We start from the raw sequence: 27,536 nt of genomic DNA, 5'->3' as shown, positions 1-27,536 counted from the left end.
CTTATCACGTTCCTACAAAACAAACAAAAAATTGGTAAAATTGTGATTCCAATTTAATTAAGACTCTTCAAGTTAAACTGGAAGGAGTATATTTCTGTTTGAAGCCATCTCTCTTAAACCCCAAACAAGCTTCAGATGAATTCTAGATATTTAACAGCTGAAAAGTAGCCTTTGAGTTGTAGCAAGTTTCAGTGAGCAGAGTTTACCTTCTGACCAGGAAAGGAAATTTCCAATAGTGTAAATGTTTCCTTTAGTACCTTTGTAATTAGAATTGGAGAAGTAGGAAAATGGTTTTTTTCTTTTACGTCAACCTTCACTAAACCAGTAAAATGCATGTTTAGGGTTAAATACATTTAACTGGATTTTAACTAATTAATATTTATATTGTAAACAAGTTGCATGGTAAAATTTATCAGATAGGTGTACTTGTGTGTCTGTCTTTGATTAGGGACTTCTGTTTATAGACAGAGATTGAAAATTGTTTCTTTGGTTTTCTTTGATGTTCAGAGTCAGAGCTCAATTTTGCACCTTTTGGAGAGTGAGGCAGGTGCAGGTAGAGAAGCTGACAGCTCTTGGGAGGGTTAATTAGAGCTAATTATAATTTGATTGACCTGCTTTTCCTCCAGAAAGCTTAACCAAATCTTCCTTTGCAAAATGAGGGTTTTGCTTTTTCAGACAAACTGAAGAAAATCTTTATTTCTTGGATTTACAAATGTCTATCATTTTACACACTTTACAAAGAAGTGTCACCACATAATTCGTAGAAGCAGGGATATGGGTGGGGTGGGAAAGGACCGTCATGATTATATAGTCCTTGAGAGCATATATTATATTAGTTTGTGATGAAAAACTGTACTTTTTAGAGAAATGTAAACTAGTGTGCATAATTTTTAAACTATGTAATGAAAAACCAAGAAATACAATTGTCAAACATAATGAAGTATAACTGTCCCTCAACCCACATAGTTTTGATATAACCTCATTTGCTTAATAACTACTATGAAAGGATTTTTAAATTTATATATAAAGAGAATATAATGAAATGATTTGCTTTTCGTTAAGTCATTCTCACAAGCATGATTTATGGTTGTTATTGTAATTAATCAAATGAAATACAGTTCTAATAGTCTCAGAAAATTGAAGCGTTTCATGAAGAATTTTTCTGTGAAAGCTTCTTACCTAATAAAATTCTCTAAGGCAGTTATTATACATGCAAAACAAAATTGTCATTTTTACCGTCAGCCGAGTTATATCTCATCTTTATGGTAAGTGGAGCACTTGTTCATATTACATGGTGTTTTACTGTCAGCTTGTGTTCTAATTTGGGCAGTCAAGACTCTTTGGCTTTAGAAAGGCAGTAAAATACTAAATATTTTAATGACAGTTCAAGATAGCAGCAGGAGATACTAAGCATGTGATTAATTAGACAACAGATATTATAAAAGGAGGGAAATATCATTGTAAGCTGAAGTGGTCTGGCTGCCCAGACAAGGTAAAATCTGAAGTAGATTTTGAATGATAGGCAAGGACCGAATGAAGAAAAAAGAGGAAAAGTGTATATGTAGTGGAAGGAACAAAGTGCTGAAAAGCATCTTGAAGGCGGGAGAGTTCAGTATAAGGAAATTTGGCAAGTCATGTAATTGGATATGGTAATCATGTAAGAAGGTGCTAAAGTTGGAAAGATAGATTTGGAACAAGTAGTGGAAAGCCTTGAAGTATGGATATTGAGAATGTGTTTTATCATACTACCTAAGGTTATCTTAGGTTGGCTACCTGAGCAGTATTTTGGGAAAATTAATCCTTCAGAAGCATGCAGAATACGTGAGAGTGAAGAACACAGTAGGCAGGGTGATCATTTATGTGATGCTCATAGTACCTAACGATGAGGTGATGAGAACGTGAATCAGTAAAGTGGTGACAAGAATGCAGATTAAGGAATGGCTGCAAATACATCATCATGAAGACTTCACAGTGCTTAATAACTGGTTAGGTATGAAGGTGGGATGGTGGGCTGGATGTATGCACGGAGGAGGAGTAGGAATGAGAAAGGAGAGAGGACATATCAGAGGCCCATAGAAAGTTCCATGAATTCATTTTCTCCCCCAAGTGCATCATGCTTACAGAATGAATTGTAGATTCATTCGTGAATACCTGCAAATTACTTTGAGATCATCCATTGGGAGAAATAGTATACATGTTTTAATAAATCTGATATAAAATTAAGGAACCTATATATAACTTGCTTTTAAACACTTTTCCTTCAACAGCCTTCTTCCTGCAATAACCCTTAATCTTTTTCACAAGCTGTAGTGGGACTAAGACCAAAAAGAGTTCTCCAATGAGTGAATGTCGGAAGCTGATAAGAGAAGTATTCTTTCAGGCTTGGTAGCATTAAGTTACATTATACCAACACATATATCTCTTTGCAGTCCCTTTTTTTCTCCTGTTGGCCATTGACATTTTGAAAGATTTACTGATTAGCTTAAAAATTACAGAATTTCGAAGGTTACTGATATGGATGTGCTAGCCTAATTACAAATGTGCAACTGCTGTTAATGCTTTTTCCTTCTACTTTAGGGAGCCGTTATGACTCGTAACTAGGAAGAAAAGGTTTTACATAATTGTTGCTAACATTAGAAAGACCTGTGCACATTATGTTATTATGTTCCCAAACAACTTCTGTAAAGTTCAATAACTGGTATTACTAATTGATTGCCTCAGGAAAGCCCTTAATGAATTGTCTAGTCTAGCTCTCTAATCGCACAGATAATTATGTATATCTTTCAAAAGCAGTAAAGAGGAACTGTACCAAGAACTGTATAATTGTTTCTTTAACCTTCCTGTGAGAGTTGTTTTGAGGTTATAAAGTAGGTGTTGTTATTTCCCATTATACAACTGAACAAACTGAGTTTCTTAGAGAATTAGAGAATTACACAGCCAGGAAAGAAAAAAAAAAAATCACAGACCAAAGATTCTGACCGAGGTAGAGCTCATTCTAACACTCATGTTTTCTCTTCTTTATCATGTTCCTTGTGGAGAACTGCTGTATGTGGAAAAACACACAGCACATTGTCTTTTGTCTGAGCTTATACTGCCCTTTGTGTGAGTTGATAATACCCTTTGTCTCCTTTGTCAAAGGAGAATTTGGTGTGATCTTTCCTGAAAATTCACTGTGAAATTGTAAGGTGGAAAATCCTCATTTTACAATGGGACAGTATGAATTGGAAGTATTTCCTCAGTGTCACCAAAAAAAAGCCAAGTCAGAGATTTGACTTCATAATTCAAGATTCCCTTCCAGTCTCTGTGCTCATACTGCTCAGTATTAAAAAGCGTAATGCTTATGTTGATTTTTCTGGTTGCTATTGCATCTTGGTTTCTCTTTTATTTTCTAACTTTCTAAACTGAATTCATCTCTACCTAATACAAAGTAATGCGGTGAACTGGCTGCAGCATCTACCCCAATGGGATTTCGGGGTCATGGTGAGGTACTCAGAAAATTCTGGCTCAGTTGTTACTGACATAGGAGGCTTTACAGTTATTTATTAGAAGATGACCCGGGATGAAAAGAAAAAAATGAATTTATGTGATCCTTCATTGCTAAATACAATACGCTGCTGCTATCTCTTTTTTACTGCTTCCTCTAAAAGTCATCATTTCAATGCACTAATCTTCTAAACAGCCATTCAGTGGGAATTGGGCTAGAACTTTGCTAACGGGTCACATTTACCAACCTGACAGTTATACATTGACAAAAGAAATAGCATGAATTTATTCAGCATCAAAACCTCTGCATCTTTTACCACCCAACCGCATTTCACACTGTATTACCATCAGTGAACTATCATGGCTATATAAATTCCATCCAGATTCTTCATTTAATTAACTAGCATTCTTTGAACAAAAATAAAAGTGCTGTTTTTATAGAGGAATAAAAGCTGCATGAAGTGAGTGTGAAGGAGACAAATCATCAAAGTTATTATTCATCGCAGCTATGGAGAATTCTCTGCCCCTCCTCTTTCTCTTCAGCAGCAATGTATTTTTTTCTAGCTTGAGTGAATGGAAAACGGGGAATGGTGTAGCAGCCTCGAAGATATTTTAGTGTATTATCATGGCCGCATCCTAAGCTCGTGTGGGTTTGGGCACTGATGATATTGTCATCTACAAGTGATTTTTTTTTTTTTAATCATTTTCTGTAGTTGGAGAGACAGTATGGCGTCGTAGCCAAGTGAGCATGAGCTTGTGATTACACTTCCTGGGTTCAAATCCTAGCCCAGCCACTTTTTAGGTCTGTGATTCTGAGAAAGTTACTTGACCTTTCTGTGCTTCAGTTTTCCACCTATTAAATGAGTATAAGAATAGACACGCCTCACCCAGCAGTGTGTGGATTAACTGAGCTGGTCCGTGTAAAGCATTTGAAGTGGTGCCAGCAAACATTTCCATCCTGTATGCACAGCCGCGGTCTGACATGAAGTTGATCAAGCTGTGACACACTCGTGACATGGTCACCTGGCCTGAACCAACTGATGTGGCTTGGTAAATGTTCTTCTATTTCCCCAGGTATTTCTTTCTAACAGTACCCTTTGATGAGAAGGCCACTGGTTTTAAAGATAAGGAAATCAAGTTCCTTGGGTTTTTGTTGTTGGTGGTGGTGTTTTCATCTGAGTATAGTTGGCACGCAGTGTTACCTTAGTTTCAGGTGTACAGCCTAGCGATTCAACAACCACAGTTAGGCTGTGCTCACCACAGGTGTAGTTAGTGTCTGTCACCAGGCAACACTGTTGTGATACCATTGATTCTAGTCCCCTGTGCTGTACCTGTTGTTCCTGGGGCTGAAATCGAGCCCTTTGAATCAGAGGTGTAGGAGGCAGTTGGTTGGCCGCATCTCTCCATCCTGAACCCTGCTGTCAGATTTAGCTTTCTACAGCACTCTGTTCTCACATCAATTTCTGCTCAAAAGGCCTGAAGATTTACCTGATACAAGCCCTTTTGCCTGTCATGCCATTTCTACCAAAGTCTGGCTCTTTCCCTGTCTCTCCTCAACCTTTCTTTTATCCACAGTTCTCCCAGGAAGCACCAGCTCCAGTCAAAATTGATCTAGTGCCATTTCTCAAATGTACCACATTCCTTCTTGTCTTCTCTTCCTTTGTTCACATTGTTCTTTTTGTCTATCATGCGCTATTCTGTTCTTCCACTTATCTAAGGCATACTTAATGTTCTGAATGGAGCCAGGGAAGAGAAGGTGTCTTTTATCCTATAATATGATTATCTAGATGCACTAGCTGCTAGGTAAATGTTGTGAATGATGATGAAGTCTTCTGTTAGCTGTACTTTCCAACTGTATTTAGAATCTGACCACTTGACACCATTTCCAACACTCTCACCCTTGTTCAAGCCACACAGTTTGTATGTCTGTCCCCTTCTCCCTGCTCCACCCTTGCCCATCCCCTGCAGTTTACTCTCAACCCAACAGCAAGAGTAATCCACTTATAAATTTAAGTCAGATCATAATCATTTCTCTGCTCCAAACCCTCCAATAACGTCCCATCTCACCCTGAGTAAAACCAAAGTTTTTATGATGGCCTACAAAGCCTCTTAAGATCTGCCACTCCACCCCAACCCGATCCCTGCCCTTACTCTTCATTTCCTACTACTCCCTTCTTCCTGTCCCTTACCACTGTCTACTTAATGCTACACAGGCTTCCTTGCTGTTCTTTAAAGATGCAAGGAACAATTCCATCTCAGGACCTTTGCATAAACTGTTCCCTTAGCCCAAAAAGCTCCTTGGGAAATCTTCATGGCTCCATGCTTCCTGCGAGTCTCTGATTAAATGTCTTCTCAGGCAGATCTTCACTGATAATCCCTAATTTACTGTCTGTCTCCCCAAACTGTAATGTAAATTCAGGGCGGGGAAGGGCATGAAGGAGGACTTTTTGTCGATTTTGTTAGGTGCTCTGTCCTCAGTACCTGAAACAGAACCTGACACATAGTAAGTACTTAATAAACATATATTGAATGTATGAATGAAAAATTGACCCTTAAAAATATGTCCATATTCCTAACTCTCCATTTCATATGCATTTAGACTCAAACAAAAGCAAGCATCCTATAATAGCTCCGAGAAAATTAAAATAGCGATAGTTGAATATTAGCCATGGCAATTGGAGCAGAAAGTTCCATTGCAGAAAAAAAGATTTCTGCATCAAGTAAAGAAAAAGAAATGGTTTACGGTATAGTAACTGCCATGCTAAATTATATCGGTATCCTTAGGGGACTGTGGTTGACCTAGCACCAAAGCACATTTTGAGGGAGTAAGTGGTTTTGGTCACCCCATCCTCTTCCTAAGCTAGAGAGTGTAGCTGGCACATAGTTTTGTTTTATTTGTTTTGTCATTTAGTAGCAGAGTAAAATGGTGAAAAGAGCATTCATGTTGGAGTTCGGCAGACCTGGGTTTAAACTCTTTTACTGCTATGTGTCCTTGGACAGGATATGTAACCTCTCCAAGCTTCTGTTTAATTATGTATAAAATGGTTTTTAATAATGACTCTCTCTTGATGTTCTAAAGGTTAAATGAGAGAAGACACATGAATCATCTAAGACATAACGTGTTTAATAAATGTCTTGTGAGCATTGCACCCTATAGAAATAGATAGATGTTTTGCTACTGAATTCCACCTTTTGGCTTTTTTTGGGGGGGTGCAAAATGGTGGGGTTTTTTTAAAGCACGGGGATAGAGGGGCGCCTGGCTGGCTCAGTCGTTAAAGCACGGGGATAGGACCCATGAGCAGAAAGAGCTGCTGCCCTGGGGTTGTGAGGGATGGCTGATTATATACTTGGGAGTTGGGGGAGGTAAGGAAAAGGGAGGTTTCAAAAGGATTTTCACGTGTTAAGACTCACAGGATACCGGAGGCCTTGCCATTGTAAATCAAAAGGGGGATGTAACAGACTGATGTCTAGAAATAAGCTTTGGATCCTAGGCTTGGACCACAAGGAAGTCCACAACACTGCAAATCTCTCAGCTGTATTTGAAGCTGCAAGAATCTTCTTAGAACATGAGCCCTACCACCTACCTGAGTTCCGTGGACGTCTACTTTTTCTATCTTTTGAACCTGTTCTTAATTCTCTTCTCCATTTCCAATTCCCTTCTGCTTCCCTTATTTCCAAAATGTTATGCTAGGTGTGTGAAGTTGGAGATTCCATACTGAAAATTATCCAAGAAATCGACAGAGGAAAAGTAAGATCAGGCGTTTGCTCTACATAATAACGTGACTACTAAGTTTTAAACTGAGATGTGAGGGGCACATGTCTATTGATTAAGTTTGGGAATTATAACTTCCAGAGGAAGGAAAAGATTTTGTTTCAACTGTTTTGCCGAACTGTTTTTTAACATGGCTTTTTTTCAACGGCCTGAATTTTGAAATCCTCAGGAAGCCAAAGCTGTGGCTGAAGAAACCAGAGCCCTGCGAAGTCGGATCCACCTGGCCGAGGCTGCACAGCGCCAGGCGCATGGAATGGAAATGGACTACGAAGAAGTGATCCATCTGTTAGAGGCCGAGATCACAGATCTAAAGGCTCAGCTTGCTGATTATTCGGACCAAAATAAAGTAAGCAAAACCGTCCTCTCTTTTAGTTACCATGGTTTCCTTGCCGTTGTCATGTATCCTGTTTTCATTTCCTTTTCATCTGCACTTCTAAACTAGGTCAGTGTTTGTCTTCTATTATTCAATGATAGGATGATGTGTCGTGTTGGGATGAGGGGTTAGGTCATGCGAAGGTTGTGAGCCTCCCTTTATCCACATAGCTTGGGGATGGAAAAGCATGTGCCCCAAATTTATTTGGGTCATTGGTCAACATTGTACAGCTCAGGCATTAAGTCCTGGAACTATTTAACATTTAATTGATTACATTGGTTTTCTCCTTTTGTTCCTAAACTTGCTAATTTGCCTGGTGGGGATGAGAGGAGGAGAGTCTAGGGATGGGTTTTGCTCTTTGATTAGAGCACTCAAGGAAGTGTGAATGTTAAATAATTTTTGCCCAGGGCCCAAGATAATTAATAGAAAGAAACTGAGTTTGAATTTAATAGGCTCCAATTTCAATGGCAAAATACCAAATGCTGTTCAGAAGGCAATGTGATCTTTTTTTATGTGAAATTTTTTAGTTTGTGATTTTTTTTATAACATAATATATACTATATTCATTGAAAGGTCTTCAAAAACTATAACAGACATATACATTTTTATTTCACTGAGGTAGAAAATTAAGTAAATTGAAATACATATTTTATAACTTTTAACGAGTTCACTTAGAATAGGTATTTATATCTCTAATCCAGTCAACTTTCAAGAAAACGTAAAGCAAATTTGAATACTTTATGTCTCCTTATATAAATATAAAACAGTTAAATACCTTAAATACAACAGATGGAAATGAAACCAGTTTTAGAAAAGCAAAATACAGAAGAAAATCTGAAATTTTCTTTGGTCAGCTCTTAAGAGTCACTAACATTTCTCACATCTGCCCATTTAAACCAATTCCAAAAGAAAGCTGATATTCTTGTCACCCTTTGATAGTATACAAGGCCAAGGGAAAATCATATCACTTGAAAAGGCAGCAATACTTAAAAATATTACATATTCTTATCTACATTTATTTTTGGCCCAATATTTACATTTTGAAATCAGAGATACATGCTTATTTCATGTGAGTAACTTTAACATGATTCTGAAAATACTGGGAATTATCAAAATATCAAAAGTACTGTTTCCTTTGCTGTGCAACATTTTTTATCTTGATGAAGTCCCAAAAGTCCATTTTTGCTTTTGTTTCCCTTGCCTTTGGAGACGTGTCTTAAAATAAGTTGCTGCGATGTTGGGATGGGTGTTATATGCAACTAATGAATAGATGAGACAATAAAAACAAATAAATAAAATTAATGAAATTCCAAAAAAAATAAATTAAAAAAAAATTTAAGGTACTGTTTTATAAACTCTATGTACTTTTGGAGGGATAATCAACAGTCTTTAAAAATACTTTCTAAGTAATATTCAAAAAAGTTCTCATGAATTTCTTTTTTTTTTTTTTTTTTGTAAAGCATAGGTTATTTGCAATTCTCTGTCCCAGCTCCTAGCTGAGACACATTTTTGTCCTAAGTTGTCTGGCAATATAATTAATTCAGTTTTTCTCTTTTTTAGCATAATGGTGTCTCATGCCATTCCTCCTAACAAGATTCTAAGCTAAGCCCTTATCCTATCTCTGAAAAAACAATCTTTTGTTTGTTTATTTTTTTCTTAAGATTTTTATTTATTTATTTGACAGAGAGAGGCACAGCGAAAGAGGGAACACAAGCAGGGGGAGTGAGAGAGGGAGAAGCAGGCTTCCCGCTGAGCAGGGAGCCCGATGCGGGGCTCGATCCCAGGACTCTGGGATCACGACCTGAGCCGAAGGCAGACGCTTGACAACTGAGCCACCCAGGCACCCCTTTTCTTTTCTTTTCTTTTCTTTTTTTTTAAGATTTTATTTATTTTTTTATCAGAGGGAGAGAGCACAAGCAGGGGGAGCAGCAGACAGAAGGAGAAGCAGGCTCCCCGCTGAGCAAGGAGACCAATGTGGGACTTGATCCCAGGACCCTGGGATCACAACCCGAACCAAAGGCAGACACTTGACTGACCGAGCCACCCAGGCATCTCTGTTTGTTTATTTTCTAAAGAAAAAATATTAGACGAGAGCATCTCAACATTTCCCAAACTCAATGCCAGTGGAGAAAGAGAAGGAAACTTTTTTTTTCAGTTATTTGAGATTGCTTCAAGAGACATTGATGGAGGTATTAGAGAACTCAGATTCAAATATTCATTTTTAAGACACAGATTCTTTTTCTAACAATGTTTTTATTTTTCACTAAGTCTTCCCTTATCTCATCTCTATACTTACTTACCTTTTTTGTTTTTGTTTTTTCTGTTTACCCCCAGCTTAGGAAATAAAACATTACCAACACCTTTGACGATCCAGTGTCCATCCCCAGTTGCATTCCCCTCCCTCGTGCTCAGAAGTAATCACTTTCCTAGATTTAGTATTAATCATTTTCTTGATAATTTTACCACATATCTTTATACCTCTTAAAAATAAATATTGTTGGGGCACCTGGGTGGCTCAGTCATTAAGCGTCTGCCTTCAGCTCATGTCATGATCCCTGGGTCCTGGGATCGAGCCCTGCATCGGGCTCCCTGCTCAGCGGGAAGCCTGCTTCTCCCTCTCCCACTCCCCCTGCTTGTGCTCCCTCTCTCGCTGTGTCTCTCTCTGTCAAATAAATAAATAAAATCTTTAAAATAAAAATAAAAATAAATATTGTTGAATCTTGCCTGTTTATCAACTTTATATAAATAGAAATGTCCTGCATGTATTCTTCCTACTTGCTTTTTTCACTGAACCTTTTATTTTTGCAATTCATCTATTTAAATTTATAGCCAGTTCATGTATTTTCATCCCTTTTTTGTACTCCCTTAAAAGGATATACTACAGTATATTTGTCCATCCTGTCTTTGATGAACAGTCCAATTATTTCTGTTTTATTATGAACAATGTTGCTAAAAAACACTTTTGTACATGTATCATGCTCTGCATGCATAACAGTTTGTCTTGGGTTCATATCTTAGGGTGGAACTGCTAGGTTAAACGATGATCAATCAACTAATTGTTTTTGAAAGCTTTTGAACCAATTTTTACTCCCACCAGTAGTGAGTGAGATACTGTTCACCCCACACCCTTGCTGACACTTTTTTTCATTTACTTTTAATTTATATCAATCTGGTAGGTGTGAGAAGTAAATCTCACTGTGGTTTCCTTTGGACTTCCCTGGTTACTAATGACTTGCAGCCACTGCTACGCCGGGACCAGCGGGCACTGGCTCACAATAGGGGATTGTGTGCATCTCTTCTTTTTTTTTTTTTTTTTTTAAAGATTTTATTTATTTATTTGAGAGAGAGAGGGAGAGAGAGAGTACAAGGGGGGGAGGGTCAGAGGGAGAAGCAGACTCCCCGCTGAGCAGGGAGCCCGATGTGGGACTCGATCCCGGGACTCCAGGATCATGACCTGAGCCGAAGGCAGTCGCTTAACCAACTGAGCCACCCAGGCGCCCGCAACATTGATTTTAAAAGAGTTTCTCTGGGGGGCGCCTGAGTGGCTCAGTTGGTTAACCATCCGACTCTTGGTCTCAGCTCAGGTCTTGATCTCACGGTCATGAGTTCAAGCCCTGCATGGAGCCTACTTTAAAAAAGAAAAAAAAGAGCTTCTATTATAATATACACACTATGCACGCAGCACAAAAAGGGCTACAACTCAACTATCAAAGACTTGACCAAAACTGGGTACTCCGATAATAATAAATATTAAGTATGTACTCAAGTTTTAATATCTTTATTGATGCATTAATCCCAAGCCATTCCATAAAAGATTTGAAGTGGCTTTTTTTTTTTTTTTAAGATTTTATTTATTTATTTGACAGACACAGCGAGAGAGGGAACACAAGCAGGGGGAGTGGGAGAGGGAGAAGCAGGCTTCCTGCGGAGCAGGGAGCCCGATGCGGGGCTCGATCCTGGGACTCCAGGATCATGACCTGAGCCGAAGGCAGTCACTTAACCAACTGAGCCACCCAGGCACCCTTGTGTGCATCTCCTCTTAACTGCATATTCAGCGACATCGGGTTGGTAGCTTCAGTCAGACATAGTGGAGTTATTTACGCCCCCAAATGCTATAAACCAGGACATCTCTGGCCCAGATAGCCAGTTGAGCATATATTTATGTACTTGTTAGGCATTTGTGTTTCTTTGTGAAATGCCTCTTTGTTACCTTCAACCATTTTTTCCATTGGATTATTCTTTTCATATTGATATGTTGGGATTGTACGTATGTTCCAGTTGCTAGCCCTATATTCAGTTACATGTTATTGAAGTCTTTTCTGAGACTTATTGCTTGCTTTTCACCCAATGGTAAAATAAACATTGATTTTCATATAGTCGAACTTACCAGTCCTTTCCCTTATGTGTCTTTTTAGAAGGTCTTCCATTCCCAAAGATATTCTTTGATATTTGCCTCTAAAAGTTTTAAAGTTTTGGGGGTGCCTGGGTGGCTCAGTCAGTTAACTGTCTGCCTTCAGCTCAGGTCATGATCTCAGGGTCCCAGGAGTGAGCCCTGTGTCAGCACCCTGCTCAGTGGGGAGTCTGCTCCTCCCTCTGCCCCTCCCCTTGACTCCTGCGTATGCTCTCTCTGTCTTTCTCTCTCTCTCAAATAATAAACAAAATCTTAAAAAAAAAAAAATAGAAGTTTTAAAGTTTTGATCCTTCTGTCATTGGTTTTGTGGCGTTATGTGGGGATGGGGATCCATATTATTCTTTCTTTATTCTAAGTGAATGACCAACTATCCCAGCACTATTTATTCAAAAGTCTCTTCTTTCCTAATTGATCTACAAATCAGCTCTGTCATAAATCAAGATTGCATGTGTGTCTATCTTCCTGAGGGCCCTCTATTCTCTTTCATTGGTCTATTTGTATATTCATGCCAATAATACACTATAGTGGTTACTGTATCTTTTACAGTAAGCCTTGATAGCTGATCACCTGCCTAGTTCTTTTTCTTTAGAAGTATGTTGGCTGCATGACCCTTTGGTCTCTTATATATATTTTAGACTTGGCTTATAAATTCAACCAAAAGGGAAAAAAAAAAACTATTGGAATTTTTACTGAAAATGCATTAAATATATAGATTAATTGGGGAAGAATTTACATATTTATGATTGAGTCTTTATTAATAAACACCAGTGAGGCACAGAAAGTTTAATTGCATTGTGACCAGAGAATCTAGTCTATAGCATAATAACTCTAAAATTTGTTGATGGCTGCTTTGCGGTTTATTCTATGGCCAGTGTTCACACATGTTCAAAGTGAGCTTGAAAAAAATTCTGCAGTTTTTTGATGTATCGTTTTCTATAATCCACTAGATCAGGGTCATTAATTGTGGAGTTCAGTTCTTCTTTAATCATCTTAATTTCCTTGTCAGAGGAATGCATTAAAATCTCCCATTTTTTTAAAAATTTATATATTTTGAAGTAATATTTTTAGCAGCATACAAGCTTAGAATTACATTATCATCCTTTATGGAATGTTGTGACTCTTCAATTTAGCAATCTTCTTTTCTCCCTAATATTTATTTTTTATTGATATTAAAATAGTTACAACAGCTTTCTTTTGGTATTTACCTGTGTGTGTTTTCCTTTCTTTTAACTTTTCAGTGTCCTTATGTTTTAATTGTATATGTGGTAAACAACATATAACTGAATCTTTTCCTTATCTTACTAATTTTTGATCTTTAATTGGAAAGATTTTTCCATTTATACTCTTTTATTTGCTAATGCTCTTGGCTTCATTTACACCCTCTTTTAATTTATGCATCTTATGTGTCCTCTGTTTTTTGGTTGTTTTTTTAGTTGTCATTTCTTGCCTGTTGTTTTTTTTTAATTGGTTCAGATTTCTCCTGTGTTCCCCAATTCCCATTCCATTTATTTCCTCCTAGTTTAGACGGTATGCACTCCATTTCTAATTTTTAATGATTATCTTAGAAATTTTAACATTCTATTTTAGCTTAAATTATAAAACTAATCACTAGCTTTCCCCTTCTTCTAAATATTATAAGCACTTTCGAACATAAATCCTATCATCCCTTCCTACTTAATTTCTATTTTTGTCAGTATTTTAGTTCTTTCTTGACTTTTAACACCGTAAGTTAGACACTATTACAATTTATTTTGTGCTGTCAGCCTTTGTTTAAATAGATGCCCATGTTTACCATTTTCTAAGTTCAGCATTCTTTTTGCATCTCAGACCTTCTTGCTTAAATTATTTCCTTCCTGAAGTACATGTTTTAGAAATGTGTTTAATGAGGATCTGTTGGTAACAAATTCTCTTCAGTTTTGTTTGTCTGAAAACATCTTTATTGAACTTTTGCTCTTGAAATACATTTTTGCTACTTTTAAAGTAAGTTGACATTTAATTCCTTTCAGTGTTTATTCCATGGTTGTGATATCAGCAGTCAATCTGTTATTTGTTTGCAATCCATTGTTTCTTTCTAGATGATTTTAAGATCTTTTTATTTTCAGTGTTCAGCATTTGACTATGAGTCATGTGTTGACTTATTTTTATTTATGTTGTTTGAGCTTCACTGAGCTTCCTGATCTGAGGAACGGTGTCTTTTGTTATTTTGGAAAAACCCCAAACTGTTATACTGAGCAGTTTCTCCTTCATTGTTTCTGAACCCTCATGTGTAATTCACATGGGGTGTATACCAGATCTTCATCTAGTTATATTCTCCTTACCTCTTCTCCCTTCTTTTATATTTTCCATTGTTATTTTTCTGCTGTATTTTGAGAACCTTCTTTACCTCTGCCTTCCAGTTTACCCATTCTCTTTTCAACTATATCTAATTGGATATTAAACCCATAAATTAGTTTTTAATTTAATTTTGATTATATTTTTATTTTTAAGATTGATTCTTTTATGTCGTGTGGATCTATTTTTATAGTTTCTTTTCCCTTTGTTATGTTTTAAACTCCTCCCTAATTTTTAAAACATTAAACAGTATAGTCTGTATCTTATCACTCCAATATATCTTGTCTTTATAGGTCTGATCCTGTAATTTGTTTCCTTCAACTGACTTTTATTCATGGTAGCTTATTTCCTGAGGTCATGTTCTTTTGACACATTATATGTACAAATTCTTTGGGATCTGAGTTTAGAAAATATCCCTCCACAGAAGTTTTGTGTTTGCTTCTACATTCTGGGACTGTTTTAAACTAAAATTTCAGCTTATAAATTTACAGGACACATGGGTAATACAAATTATGACCTCAAACCTTCATGAGTGGGGGCTTGTGATTAGAAGTTATAGGGGAGATTTTTTTTAACCCACTTTCCAGAACCAAAATCAAAATCATGTATTTACTTCTGTAAGGTTTGTTTCTTTCTAATTCACCCATTAGAACCTCAGAACAAATTATGCTGCACTGTACTCTTATGAGTGAGTTCACCCAGCATTGTTGTTGTTTGTCTTCATGGAATTCCTTTACTGTCCATGGGAACTCTTTAGTCCCCTGCCAGCTCAGCTTTACATTGGATCATATTTGGATCATATTACATTAAATATATGTATATCTTCAGCAATTTTTGTTGTACCCCACTGGTAGCAGTTTCTGTCAGCAGCTGGCAAGCCATATTGTAAAAAAAAAAAGAAAAAAAATCATAAGCTCAATTTAAATGTATTTTGCTGTAAGAATCAACAAAGTCATATACAGCTTATCTCATAAAATTTGCAACATCCCTGTGCAGTTTAACTTTTAAATATGCAATTAGTTAAATGCCTACCCAAATTAGAAGATATATACAGTAAGAGAAAACAAATAATATGGTAATGTTGAATATCAGTTAATAAAATCTGCAAATAGGAGCCACTGAGGTAAAAATCAAAGAAATGAGTAAGACCTTCCTTTTGATACCTCTGTCCAGGAAGGTGTCCAGGAGTTAAGAAAGAGAATTACAGTACTCGACTGCCAATTGCGAAAATCGGAAATGGCTCGAAAAACTTTGGAGGCATCCACTGAAAAACTTCTTCATTTTGTAGAGGTAAATTTTTCCATTATATATATATATTTTTTAAGATTTTATTTATTTGACAGAGAGAGACACAGTGAGAGAGGGAACACAAGCCAGGGGAGTGGGAGAGGGAAAAGCAGGCTTCTTATGTCCATTTTTAAGAAATCTGTAGATGACTGACATATAGATAAATGTCCTAGTGTTTGGTGGCTAATGAAACATTTTCTGGCTCAAAATAGCAATGCTAACCTATAGCCAGGTTTAAAATTGCATAGATAATGAAAAGACCAGCTAACCAATAGATTGTTAAGAGAAATAATTGAGATAGGATAACATGATCCCAAATATATGCTATGTTTCAATGAATACTTTCTCAAAACTCTTAATACTATGTAAACATTATTTGATAAATATTTACCCTATAAAGAAATGTTCCCATAGCTATTACACATCTGAGTAGAGTTCCATGTCAGTGTAATTGATTTTTTTCCCTCATGTAACAGAAACACGTTTTAATCAGGTGGGAGTGGGAGGACGGGGGGAGGTTATAGATATTAGTTAAGTAAGAAAAAACATCTTAAAAATATCAAACTTACAGTCTCCTTTACTGTTTTGTTTGTCTCTAGACTATTCAAGAATTATTTTCTGATAATTCTTCTCCTTTATCAAATTTAAGGTAGGAATATTTAAGTGTTTTCTGTAAAGTATGATTACATTTTTCATTTGGTAATTGTGATTAAAATACTAAAATCTCTTAAATAGCCTTAAGATGCTACATAACTCCTACTGGATGCTTCCCCCACCCCCCCATTTTGTGGAAAGAGATGCAAGGACATGTTGTTTTTTGACCCCATCTCTATTAGAGAAATTCCTGGAGGATAGCCAGTCACTGTAACCTAGTACTCTAAAATTGAGGGTAGGAATCGCCTATCTTGTTTTTGTCAGGAATTCTGTAAAGATGGGATTACCTTGAAGTTTCTAAGCATCCTGTGTATGAATAAAAATTACTTGAAAGGTCAGTCTCAAGCCAGCAGATCCGTTGTTATGGCAAACAGAATTTTATAAAACATGTTCATGCAATCAGTTTCTTTTATTTTCAACGTTCAGTAGACACAAATAAAAGGAATACATTTGGAGGATACACCTTAGTTTTGTTATTATTCACAGTTTGTTTCCAATTTAAAGTTTCTTACTAAGAGCTACAAACTTACTAATAACATTTATGTATTTCTGACTGCAAGTTTATGGTCATTTTGATACATAATGAAAGACAAAAGAAAGTTTCCTGTTTATACATTTTCAAAGCAGTTTTTTCCCTCATCTTAGAATAGCTGCTGCTAGCAATGTATTTCTACTTCTAGCAATACACGCTTGCAGAAACAGGAAAACTCTGCCCTTTACTATGAAAACAGCAGTTTAATAAATGAAGATGATTCATTGTATTTTTATTATATTTTAGGGTTCCACATGGCTTTTTTTTTTTTACTTTAGAAGAATGTCTATGGTAGTACACTTAAAAAATAATTTTATTATTGAAATGTAGTTGTCACACAATATTCTATTAGTTTCAGGTATACAACATAGTAATTTGATTATTCTAAACGTTATGCAATAATAGTACACTCTTAAACTCATTGTAATGCTTTATTCTAATGAAAGATCTGACATTTTATTGCTATCCATACTGCTGATGATGTAAGATAATTATGTGACTTTCGTGATAATTATTTTCAGTAAGAATTTAAAATACTCAGCAACCAGATTCCTCTTGTGTGGTTGTGTATCCCCCATTCCCACCCTCAAGGTCTCATTGTGCCCTTGAATAATAAATCAGAAGTTTTGGTATTAAAAATAAAGGTTAAAAATGACTATTTAAAAGCCAGAACCTGTCCTTGCCTTAAACTGGTTCATGGAAAAGGGGTTACCTTGAAAAACAACATTAAGCAACTTTTCACCCCATCTTGGAAACTTAAACTCTAGGAAAATCTGGTTCAGTCTTTTTATTATACTATATCTTCTGTAATAAATTTTGGCCTTGGTCATTCAACACAGAATAAAGGCCCTATATTTGAATTTGAGAATTGATGCTTTAGTTTCTCCTTGTGAATTAATACCATCATGCTTATGAAGATGGATTAAAATAATATTGTTTTCGTTATCAGTTTAAAATCGTCTCTTTTCAAGTAAAAGTTTCAATGTAATTACGGTTTTTTGCAGTAAAAACTTGCATTTTAAATTACACCAGAGCGCATTCATTTCAGGTGACATTTGCATCTTCAAAAAGTGATATAAATGCTCTAGGCTGTTTTAGATTTAGGGGACAACAAGTGGAAGAGCTTAAGAGATAATTTCAGTTAAAAAAAATTCAAAAAAGGTAATTTCAGGAGCAAATATACGTATCAAATTTATATTTAATATTATAGGAAGTAATAGTAAATGTCCATTTAATAAATCTATGTTTAAGTGCTTCATTTGAATTTTTACAAAACTAAATAAAAGGCTACATCTTGTTAGCATAACATAAGCACTCACAAAATAAGCCCAACAAATGATTTATTCCTCCTTATTATGAGGTCAATCTAATTCTTTAAATATGTCTTTGTTACATAATAAAGAGCTGAAAACAAACGTTTTGTGATTACTTCATTTAATGGCTGTAAGAATACACTATTCCCAGAAATACAAATATTTTTGTACATAAGAATTCAGATTAAGCCAAGATAGATGTTATTTATTGTATGATAAGTTCAACTTTATGTTATTGCCCTCACAGTGAAAGAAGAGCTATGTTAGCTTCTCATACTTCCCTTACACCACTGGGAAGGAATGGACGTAATATCCCAGCAACGCTGGCTCTTGAATCTAAGGAACTTGTTAAATCTGTTCGGGCCATACTTGACATGGATTGTAAGTTTTATGCAATTTTTCACTTTTTTTTCTACTTTTTTTTTTTTAGTAATGTATTTAATGGAACAAAAGGAAATTTCAAGCTTGGCAGTTTAGTTTTGTTAAATTTGTTGGTTTGCCTACAGTAAAATTAATAGCTAATCGATAAATATACTAATTTTAGGGGGAGAATATTTACTTTAAGTGCCTGAAGTGGCTTCGAAGAGTAGTTGGCTGCTTTAGACATGTTTTTAACTCTACTTCCATCCAAAGTCTCTTTGAAATGGAAGAATAAATAGAAAAATAAATCCACAACACTGGAAACGTGGAAGGTTAGAACCCACATTGAGGAATTTTTGAATAATATACAATAGATGGAATAAAACTGAAGGTACAGCCCAGCTGAGCAAAAGACCCCAAAACACAATAAAGATGAATGACAAAACTGCTGAAACAGTGAGTTAAGTAGAACCATGAGAAAACTTCCAGGATCACAGGCAGGGAAAACTAGGAACAGACCCTTGGGCAGTCGGCACGGTAATTAATTAAAGGGCTATGGAATAGCTGAACCAGTTCCCTCCTCATCAGAGCTGCTGGCTCAGGCGTTTACTCCTAAACCAAGGCCAAGAGAAACCTCTCTTAAAAGAATTGCATGATCTGTCACTGGACACCCCCAGAGTCAGCACAGGGCTAGAAAGAGAAGCAGGGCAACTGGCTAAATAACTTCCAACATCCCAGCAGACAGGGAGACCCTTGAGGAGAGCTTAAATGATTGGGTGTTTCCGTCCTTCCCTCCTCCTGTCTCCCAGCACTTTTGCCTCTTCATGGATTTGGACTCCCTTTTTATCTGTTTGTTCTCCTGTCTGTCCCTTGATGTCAGTCCATCTGCTGGTTGTCTTTGTGCTGGCATCTCTCATTCCACTCTCCCTGGCTTTCCACTCTCAGTCTTCCCTATGCTGGGGACCAGATAGCAAATATCTATAAATATAAATGTGGAGAAGTACAAATGAAATTCTATGTTAACAAAGTATCCAAATGAGTTTTGAGTCAAGTCCTGGGTAGTGAAATGGTTTGGCTTTGTAGAGGATAATATTCAAAGACCCTTTGGGGGTAACTTTTAACTTCAAAACTATGTTACAGAAAGAGGATTGGAAACCATGCCATTAATAGTATCTTCAATTTCTGCAGTGAGGTGTTTTTTTTTTCCTTAATTTTGTATAATATATTACATTTAAAAAATCAAATTACATTTCAAAAAACCTATAAGAACTATGTAAAGAAATTCTGTAGGTTTCAGGGTAGATGAAAATAATCAGTTCTAATGTATTACGTGTATACTCAGAATTTTATATATTAGACATTTTTTTTTTTAAGATTTTATTTATTTATTTGACAGAGAGAGAGAGAGCGAGAGCGGGAACACAAGCAGGGGGAGTGGGAGAGGGAGAAGAAGGCTTCCTGCCGAGCAGGGAGCCTGATGTGGGACTCGATCCCAGGACCCTGGGATCATGACCTGAGCCAAAGGCAGACGCTTAACGACTGAGCCACCCAGGCGCCCTATATTAGACATTTTTAAGTAAGGGTGGGAACAGTGAGGCAAACACCTGCACGCACACACACATAGCCCAGCGGACGTTGCCATCATTAATTTTAATTACCTTGCTAACATTAACCTTTACATTTGTCAAACATGATTATTCAAAGAAAATATTTGAAATTCAGCAGAACTTCTTTGGAAGAAAAGTGAAAAATTCCATCTGCACTTTTTATCTGTCATAAGATTGTACCTAGTCTGTTGTTTAGACTAGCAAACTACGTTATCTTTTTATTTAGAAATATAATTGCTAATATTGGCATATATTCCCAGTACTTTTTAATTTTTATGACCTGTCTTTTTATGTTTGATAATTCAGATAAACTCAGCTCGTTTTTCTTTCTCTTTATGCAGTAGCTTTTTTCTATACATAATGAAAAGCAGAAAATCACTACCAAGAGGTAGATAATTCAGCTGTAGTCTCTAACCTCATTTCCTTTGGTGTGACTGTCTGCTTATCTCAAGTAACAATTTGGAATTTTCTCTTGGGTAATTGCCTCTACTTTTTTCTTAGAATGAGGACACTCTGGGATTTCTTCAGAAATGAGAATCAGATTTCTTGGGTGTTATAGCTTAAAACCAGTCTCTGGGGAATATCTAGGAGACAATTCTGAACCTTTTTTGGATGGTGGCCTCCACTGAAATCTCACAAAAGCCCTGTTCCCAGACATGGACAATTATACACATTTGCATCCATCTTCGGGGTGTTCATAAATCCCAACTTAAGAACCTAGAAGTAGGATCACAGAGAACACAAATGCTTTCTACAGCCTTGCAAACCTGGCCATCCCGCTCTCATCAGGATACCTCTAAAAGTGGAAAAGTATGTGAATCCTAGAGGCAGCCTGGAGGAGCAGTTTGAACCCACGTAAACAGTGCTCTGCTGAACCCCTGATGATCCCTGGAGATGCCCCAGGGAGCATCACAATTAGCCATCCAACTTAAGTGGGCAAATTACTTAATCTCTGGTTCTCTTTCCTCATATTAAAAGTGGAGTTCAGGGGGCACCTGGGTGGCTCAGTGGTTAAGCGTCTGCCTTCGGCTCAGGTCATGATCCTGGGGTCCTGGGAACGAGCCCTATATCAGGCTCCCTGCTCAGTGGGAAGTCTGCTTCTCCCTCTCCCTTTGTCACCCCCCCCCCCCCCACTGTGCTCGCTCGCTCTCTCTCAAACAAATAAAAAAATAAAATCTTTAAAAAAAAAAAAGAATGTAAGATGTCTGGTCTTTACTTACCCATGTCTTATATCAGCTCTCAGTAATATCTAAGAGTATGACCTTAAATTATAGCTCTGTAAAAAATAATTCTAAAAAAAAAACTAGTTAATTCTAAAGTAAAGGAAGGGGTTGAGATAGTGTGCTTTGATCCCGTGTTTCTTGAACAGATCCCTGTATCAACTTTTATAAAAAAATTTAAAATTTGGGGCACCTGGGTGGCTCAGTCGTTAAGCATCTGCCTTCAGCTCAGGTCATGATCCCAGAGTCCTGGGATCGAGCCCGCATCGGGCTCCCTGCTCAGCGGGAAGCCTGCTTCTCCCTCTCCCACTCCTCCTGCTTCTGTTCCCTCTCTCGCTGTGTCTCTCTCTGTCAGATAAATAAATAAAATCTTTAAAAAAAAAGAAAAAGTGGCGTCCATAATACCTGAAGTGGCAGGATTGGGGAATCAAGTTGAGATACTTGTAAAGTAGCTAACCAAGCACCTGGTAGTGGAAGATGTTCCATAAATGGACATTATTGCTGCCGGTGCTGCTCATGCTGGTACCACATTATTATTATTTAAAGCAGCTCATTAAATGCACCTTTTCTCTATGCTAAGTATTAAGTAATTATTGTCTAAATCTTCTTTCAATGTGGATCCATTTGAAAATAGGGTAGACGAGAGCTTTTCTTAATATGTAACATTTATTTTCAACTTTGAGTTAGAACCTAACCATCACAGGAAACCGTGGTTAAATGTCTGAATCAGCATCTTATCTTTCAGTTGTTTATTGCTAACTATAACAAAACTATGGTGTGTTCCGTCATACTGCCCCCACTGAAATGTTATGCAGACAAATAGACATTTTTGATCAGTATTGAAACCCTTGGAGGAGCTTATGTCCATCTCCATCAATATTTACATGGTTGATATCGTAATGTTTCATTGTAATCTTTATTTGAAATAGCTACTTGTTTTGAACTGCAGTCTCTAGTTGACATCTAGATTGACAAAATAGTTCTGTAACAAAAGCAGGAAGAAGCAGTTCTATTTTTAAAATGCGTAATAAAATAATATCTGGCCAGATATTCCATAGGAGGTCTTTAATAAGAACTTATTGACTTCCTGGTAAATTGGCAGCACAAGCATCTACCTTCCTTCAAGATTCTCATGGAAAGGGGCACCTGGGTGGCTCAGTCATTGAGCGTCTGCCTTCGGCTCGGGTCATGATCCCAGGGTCCTGGGATCGAGCCCCGCATCAGGCTCTCTGCTCGGTGGGAAGCCTGCTTCTCCCTCTCCCACTCCCCCTGCTTGTGTCCCCTTTCTCGCTGTGTCTCTCTCTGTCAGATAAATAAATAAAAATCTTTAAAAAAAAATTCCCATGGAAATGATAAATGGAATGTAAAAATAGAGTAATAATCTTCAAAAGCACTAGCAGTTTACAGGCAAATCCCAAAAAGTTTTCAATAGGGCAGGTAGGACCAACATACAATGAAAGCATGAATGGCCAACTTGTTAGTCCCCCTGCTGAACAACAGTGGCAATTATAGGAATAATTGGAGGTCACTCTGGCAGGAGGACAGCCCTTAATGCATTCTGTTTTTTTTTAATTTTTATTTATTTATTTGACAGAGAGAGACAGCAAGAGAGGGAACACAAGCAGGGAGAGTGTGAGAGGGAGAAGCAGGCTTCCTGCTGAGCAGGGAGCCTGACGTGGGGCTCGATCCCAGGACCCTGGGATCATGACCTGAGCCAAAGGCAGACGCTTAACCATCTGAGCCACCCAGGCTCCCCGAGCCCTTAATGCATTCTAACTTGAAGGGGTAATGAATAAAGCCACAGACTGGTGAGGGGGTAAATGGACTCTTTTTCTTCTTTTATCTTGGTGAGTCAGTGGCATTTTTGAACTCCTCAGGATGTATCAAGCAGGAGGGCAACCGGGGCTTGGTCCTTTAGGCAGCATAGAGCCACTTTACATGTGACATGCACTGGGGCACCTAGGAAAGGGAGCCCGGGACAGTGGCTTCTGCACCAAATGCCACACTGCTCTTTACAGCCACCTCTGGTCCCGACTCACCTCTCACTCCCCTCAGATTGCTGCATCCATCCTTATACTCACAACACAAGTGCACACTGGCAAGCTCCCAGCCAGAGCTTCGAGAGGGTAGCACCAACAATAACTTGGTTGAATGCAGTGCAACCAGGGGTCCACACATCCTTTCAAAGATCAAAACCAATTCTGAGTAGAGAGTTCTCTACATTCAAGCTTTTATAAAGAGGAATACATAACACACACACATACATACACACACCTGTGTGTTATATTTCTTATGTGTGTTATGTATTATGTGTGTATATATATATACACACATTTCATTCAAGATCTTTTAAACAAGTATATATACATAAGCATACCAGTATATGATCATGAAAAAGTCCACAGTATTAAAGCAAGAAAATAGAGCTGTCAAGATTCAGAATAGACTACCATCTACCAAGATGGCAGAGTGATCTCATGCCAAAACCTCCCCATTCTGCTCCTACACTTAGAAATGACATTTAAAATTATGTTTGTGTATTTAAAAGATGAAAACCAAGAAATGCACGTCTCTCTGCACCAAGAACAGAGGGTAAAACTGTAATGATAAGTGAGCCCTTAAGCTTCAGAGATTCACAGGATTGAGATGAGCAGCTGGAGCCAAGGTTCCTACACCCACGAGGACCCAAATGATGCCTGAGCGAAGGAAGCAGGGAGCAGGAATCTTCCTGTGGAAAATACACTTTCTTTTCTTAAGTTATATATTAGGCATTAAAAAAAAAAATCCATCCAATTTAGGAGCCATCTGGGCCTACCACTAATTAAAGTTGAAAGTAAATATTCTTATCCACTACAGGTGGGAATATAATTTGGCACAACATTCCTGGGAATCAGTTTTGCAGTATATATCAAGAGCTTTTAAAATATCTATTTGAGGGGCGCCTGAGTGGCTCAGTCATTAAGCGTCTGCCTTCGGCTCAGGTCACGATCCCGGGGTCCTGGGATCGAGCCCCACATTGGGCTCCCTGCTCAGCGGGGAACCTGCTTCTCCCTCTCCCACTCCCCCTGCTTGTGTTCCCTCTCTCGCTGTGCGTCTCTCTGTCAAATAGATAAATAAAATCTTAAAAAAAAAAAAATCTATTTGAAAAGTGTTTTTGAAAGTTAAAATAATATTTAGTGTTCATATATTTTAACCCAATAATCCCACCTGTTGGTGTTTTGCAAAGAAAATAATAAGCAATGTGCATAAAAATGCATATATAATTATTTACATCACAGCATTTCTTTTAGTAGCAGAAATATGGATGTTTGACTGTTACAAATTGGTTGAATAATCATGTAATTTTCCCTCAACCAGTTGAAAACAAAGGTGAAGTTTACCCCTACCAAAAAATGACCATGTGATTACATATATTTGTCTATTCGAGCTTCCTGCATCAATTCAGGTGTTCCTGTCGAAAACTAGCAGTATTTTAACTTTTAAAATTAGAATGTCAGTAATAGCTGCTTTTTGTCTTTAAATTGTGAAGCTAATTAGAAGTTATTTAAACAGATGGGAAAAGTTTTTATGAGAAAAAGGGGAAATGTTGTACTGCACATTTGAAGGACTTTATAATATTTTTTTTTCCTTTTAGATCCAGAAGTCAGACTTGATACAGCATCTTCTTATTGTACTTATTCTAGGTCTCAAACTATCATCACTGCTTCTCTTATTTCCCCAGCACATATTTTTATTAATTAAATGAGTTTATCCAAGGAAAAGCCATATGTTTTTGTTGATAGTCAGCTATCCTGTTTAGAATGGGCATTATAGTATTTCCTTCTTCATAAAGTTATCTTTGCTATTTATTTATTTATCTTTTCTCTCCTAGAATTGGGGCAGATTGTTCCAAGCATAAGGGGATAGTTTATGTGACTGATGCCATTTCACCTGTTTTTGTAGTGAGGTGAACCTGTTCTCTGGTGGTTTGATCATTCAGAGCTAGATAATACCCATTGTAAATACTGGTGTTGTCACACCATTCAAGGAAAAGCATGAACTCACATATTCTCTTGTACTGTTGCAATTTGAAAGTAGGTCACTGCTGTGATGTTCCATTAAGAAAATATATCAAATGTAATCTCGGGTGATCTCTGGAAAGGAAACTGTGCTTGGGGTATTTAATTTTGCTTTATATGAGCAAATTATTGTTAGCTTCAAGAAAAATAAGTAATTTCTTTCCTGGTACAATTTTATTTCCAGGGGGAAAAAAGTGAGAAATACCTCACGTAAGAAAGTAAATAATCATTTAGATTATTACTTCATTCTTTCATGCACTATTTATTGAGTATCTGCAATCGGCCAGACCCTGACCTAGGCAGTGGGGTACTAGCTTACAAAGTCCTTGCTGTCAGGCTACTTAGGTGCATTGTAAGGGTAGAATTGGACAAACGAGTTAGCAAGTAAGTAAATAATTCCAGACAGTGATGACTGTTACGTATACAATAAAACCAGATGATGTATGAGTGGGAATGCTAAGCCTCTTTGAAGAGGTGACTTTTGAGCCAAGTTTCAGCCAGGAGAAAATCTGTGGGAAGAGTTTTTCTGGCCAAGTACTAAAGCCTTGAGGTAGGAGCAATCTTGACATATTGGAAGGACAGAAGAAAGCTTGGGTTTCTGATATGTAGGAATGAACAGACGAGTAAGCATGAGATAAGGGTGGAGATGTAGAGAGGAGCAAGACCACACAGGGCTTTGAACACCATTCTAAGGAGTTTGGATTTTATTTTGAATGTCATAGGAGCAATTGATGGTTTTAAGCAGGAGAAAAAAACCTGTTCTGATCTACATTTTAAAAGATGATTCAGACATTTGTTTGAAACTGGGCTGTAGGAGTAGCAAGAGTAAAGAAAGCAGGAAGACTGGTTGGTTATTGCAGTGATTGACGTGGAACAGGATAGTAGCTTGGGCTAGTTTGAGTAGCAAGGAACAAATAATCATTTTTAAAAAGAGATTTAGTCCTTCGTCAGTGTGTATCACATTTTGGAACACCTGAAATTCAGTATTCATATTTAAACTTGATATTCATGTGCATACTGGGTCAGTGAGTAACCAGAAGTCCAGATGTACAAAGCAATTATCTGTTGTCATCTTGGATCTTTGACTATCACATGTTTTCTTATTGCTCCTTCTGCACATTAATTAACTCTTGGGTATTTGCCTTTTTCATTAAACAAATTCCTGAGAATTGAAGGGCTAAAGTTACGTAATAACATCAAATCCGTAATAACTATCTGCTGTTTTCTGTTGGTACATAGGAAGCAAACATAGTACATTTTGCCAGTCATAAAAATCAGAAAGCCACCATATTTCCAGTATTTAGCATACACAAAAAATATCTAGTGTGAATCAGTCCCAGAGCTACCACATGATAGGCATCTTCCTAGAAGACCATTTCCAGGGAAGTATTTCAGATCCATGCTTTAATCAGATATGTTGCCAACAGCTGGAAGCTATGAACGCATGTCCAGATGAACGAGACTTAATTCCTCCCACGAGGCAGGCATAGAGTTGTCAAGGGGATTGCAGGATGTACAATATCCAGGATTTATTCAGGTAAAGGCCTCCATACCTTCGTACTAACATGGGGACGTAGAATGATTTCCAACACAAAGGTAGAAAAAGAAATACAAGGACTGCTTCAGAACTTCCAGAAGGCACTGATGTTTGAGTATATAGTACACTCTCTATCTCTCTTCCAAAAAAAATGGAACTCCAGTTCCTTCACATTAGAACTGACTGCAATAATAAGAGTGTCTACCGTGGAGCTCATGTTTCAATCCTATAATCCGACAAGCAAAATGCAAATGATGCCAGAAAGAAACACTTTCCCTCAAGGCCTGAAAATGTCCTCATCCAAATGGAATACATTCTTTCGGGTTAATGAAATAGGCGTTCTCCGGAGTTCATATGAGGACAGAGTATTAACAGCTCATCTCAAGAGAGACAGTGGCAGTAGCTGTCCTGTCAGTAACGGCTTTCATAATTATTTAATATGATAAGCCAGTTGGGTGTAGATCCAGGAGTTCCTGCCTTTAACGGGAGAGTATTAATATTACTACTCCAGATAAACCTATTTAAAGATAACAATGCCATAGATAGCTTGAAAGTACTATTTTGCATCCATATGTCCTGTGAGATAGGCGTTACTGTT

At 37.3% G+C, this 27,536-nt stretch overlaps 1 protein-coding gene across 2 annotated transcripts in view; it reads left to right on the top strand.

The window, feature by feature from the left end:
* Nucleotides 1-27,536, top strand: part of STXBP4 (syntaxin binding protein 4) — a 179,984-nt gene that overhangs the window by 83,505 nt on the left and 68,943 nt on the right. For both annotated transcript variants that reach the window (XM_064582846.1, XM_064582847.1), the window contains 4 exons: nucleotides 7,425-7,601; nucleotides 15,544-15,660; nucleotides 16,257-16,306; nucleotides 18,404-18,537. In XM_064582846.1, the coding sequence (XP_064438916.1) occupies nucleotides 7,425-7,601; nucleotides 15,544-15,660; nucleotides 16,257-16,306; nucleotides 18,404-18,537 (478 nt within the window). The remainder of the gene's footprint in view (nucleotides 1-7,424; nucleotides 7,602-15,543; nucleotides 15,661-16,256; nucleotides 16,307-18,403; nucleotides 18,538-27,536) is intronic.

The sequence above is a fragment of the Mirounga angustirostris genome, unplaced genomic scaffold, assembly GCF_029215605.1.
Source record: "Mirounga angustirostris isolate CCGP_5_RB_7025 unplaced genomic scaffold, mMirAng1.0.hap1 SCAF_17, whole genome shotgun sequence".
Taxonomy (NCBI): domain Eukaryota; kingdom Metazoa; phylum Chordata; class Mammalia; order Carnivora; family Phocidae; genus Mirounga; species Mirounga angustirostris.
The sequence above is the reverse complement of the archived record's forward strand: the minus strand, read 5'-3'. Positions and strand labels throughout refer to the sequence as shown.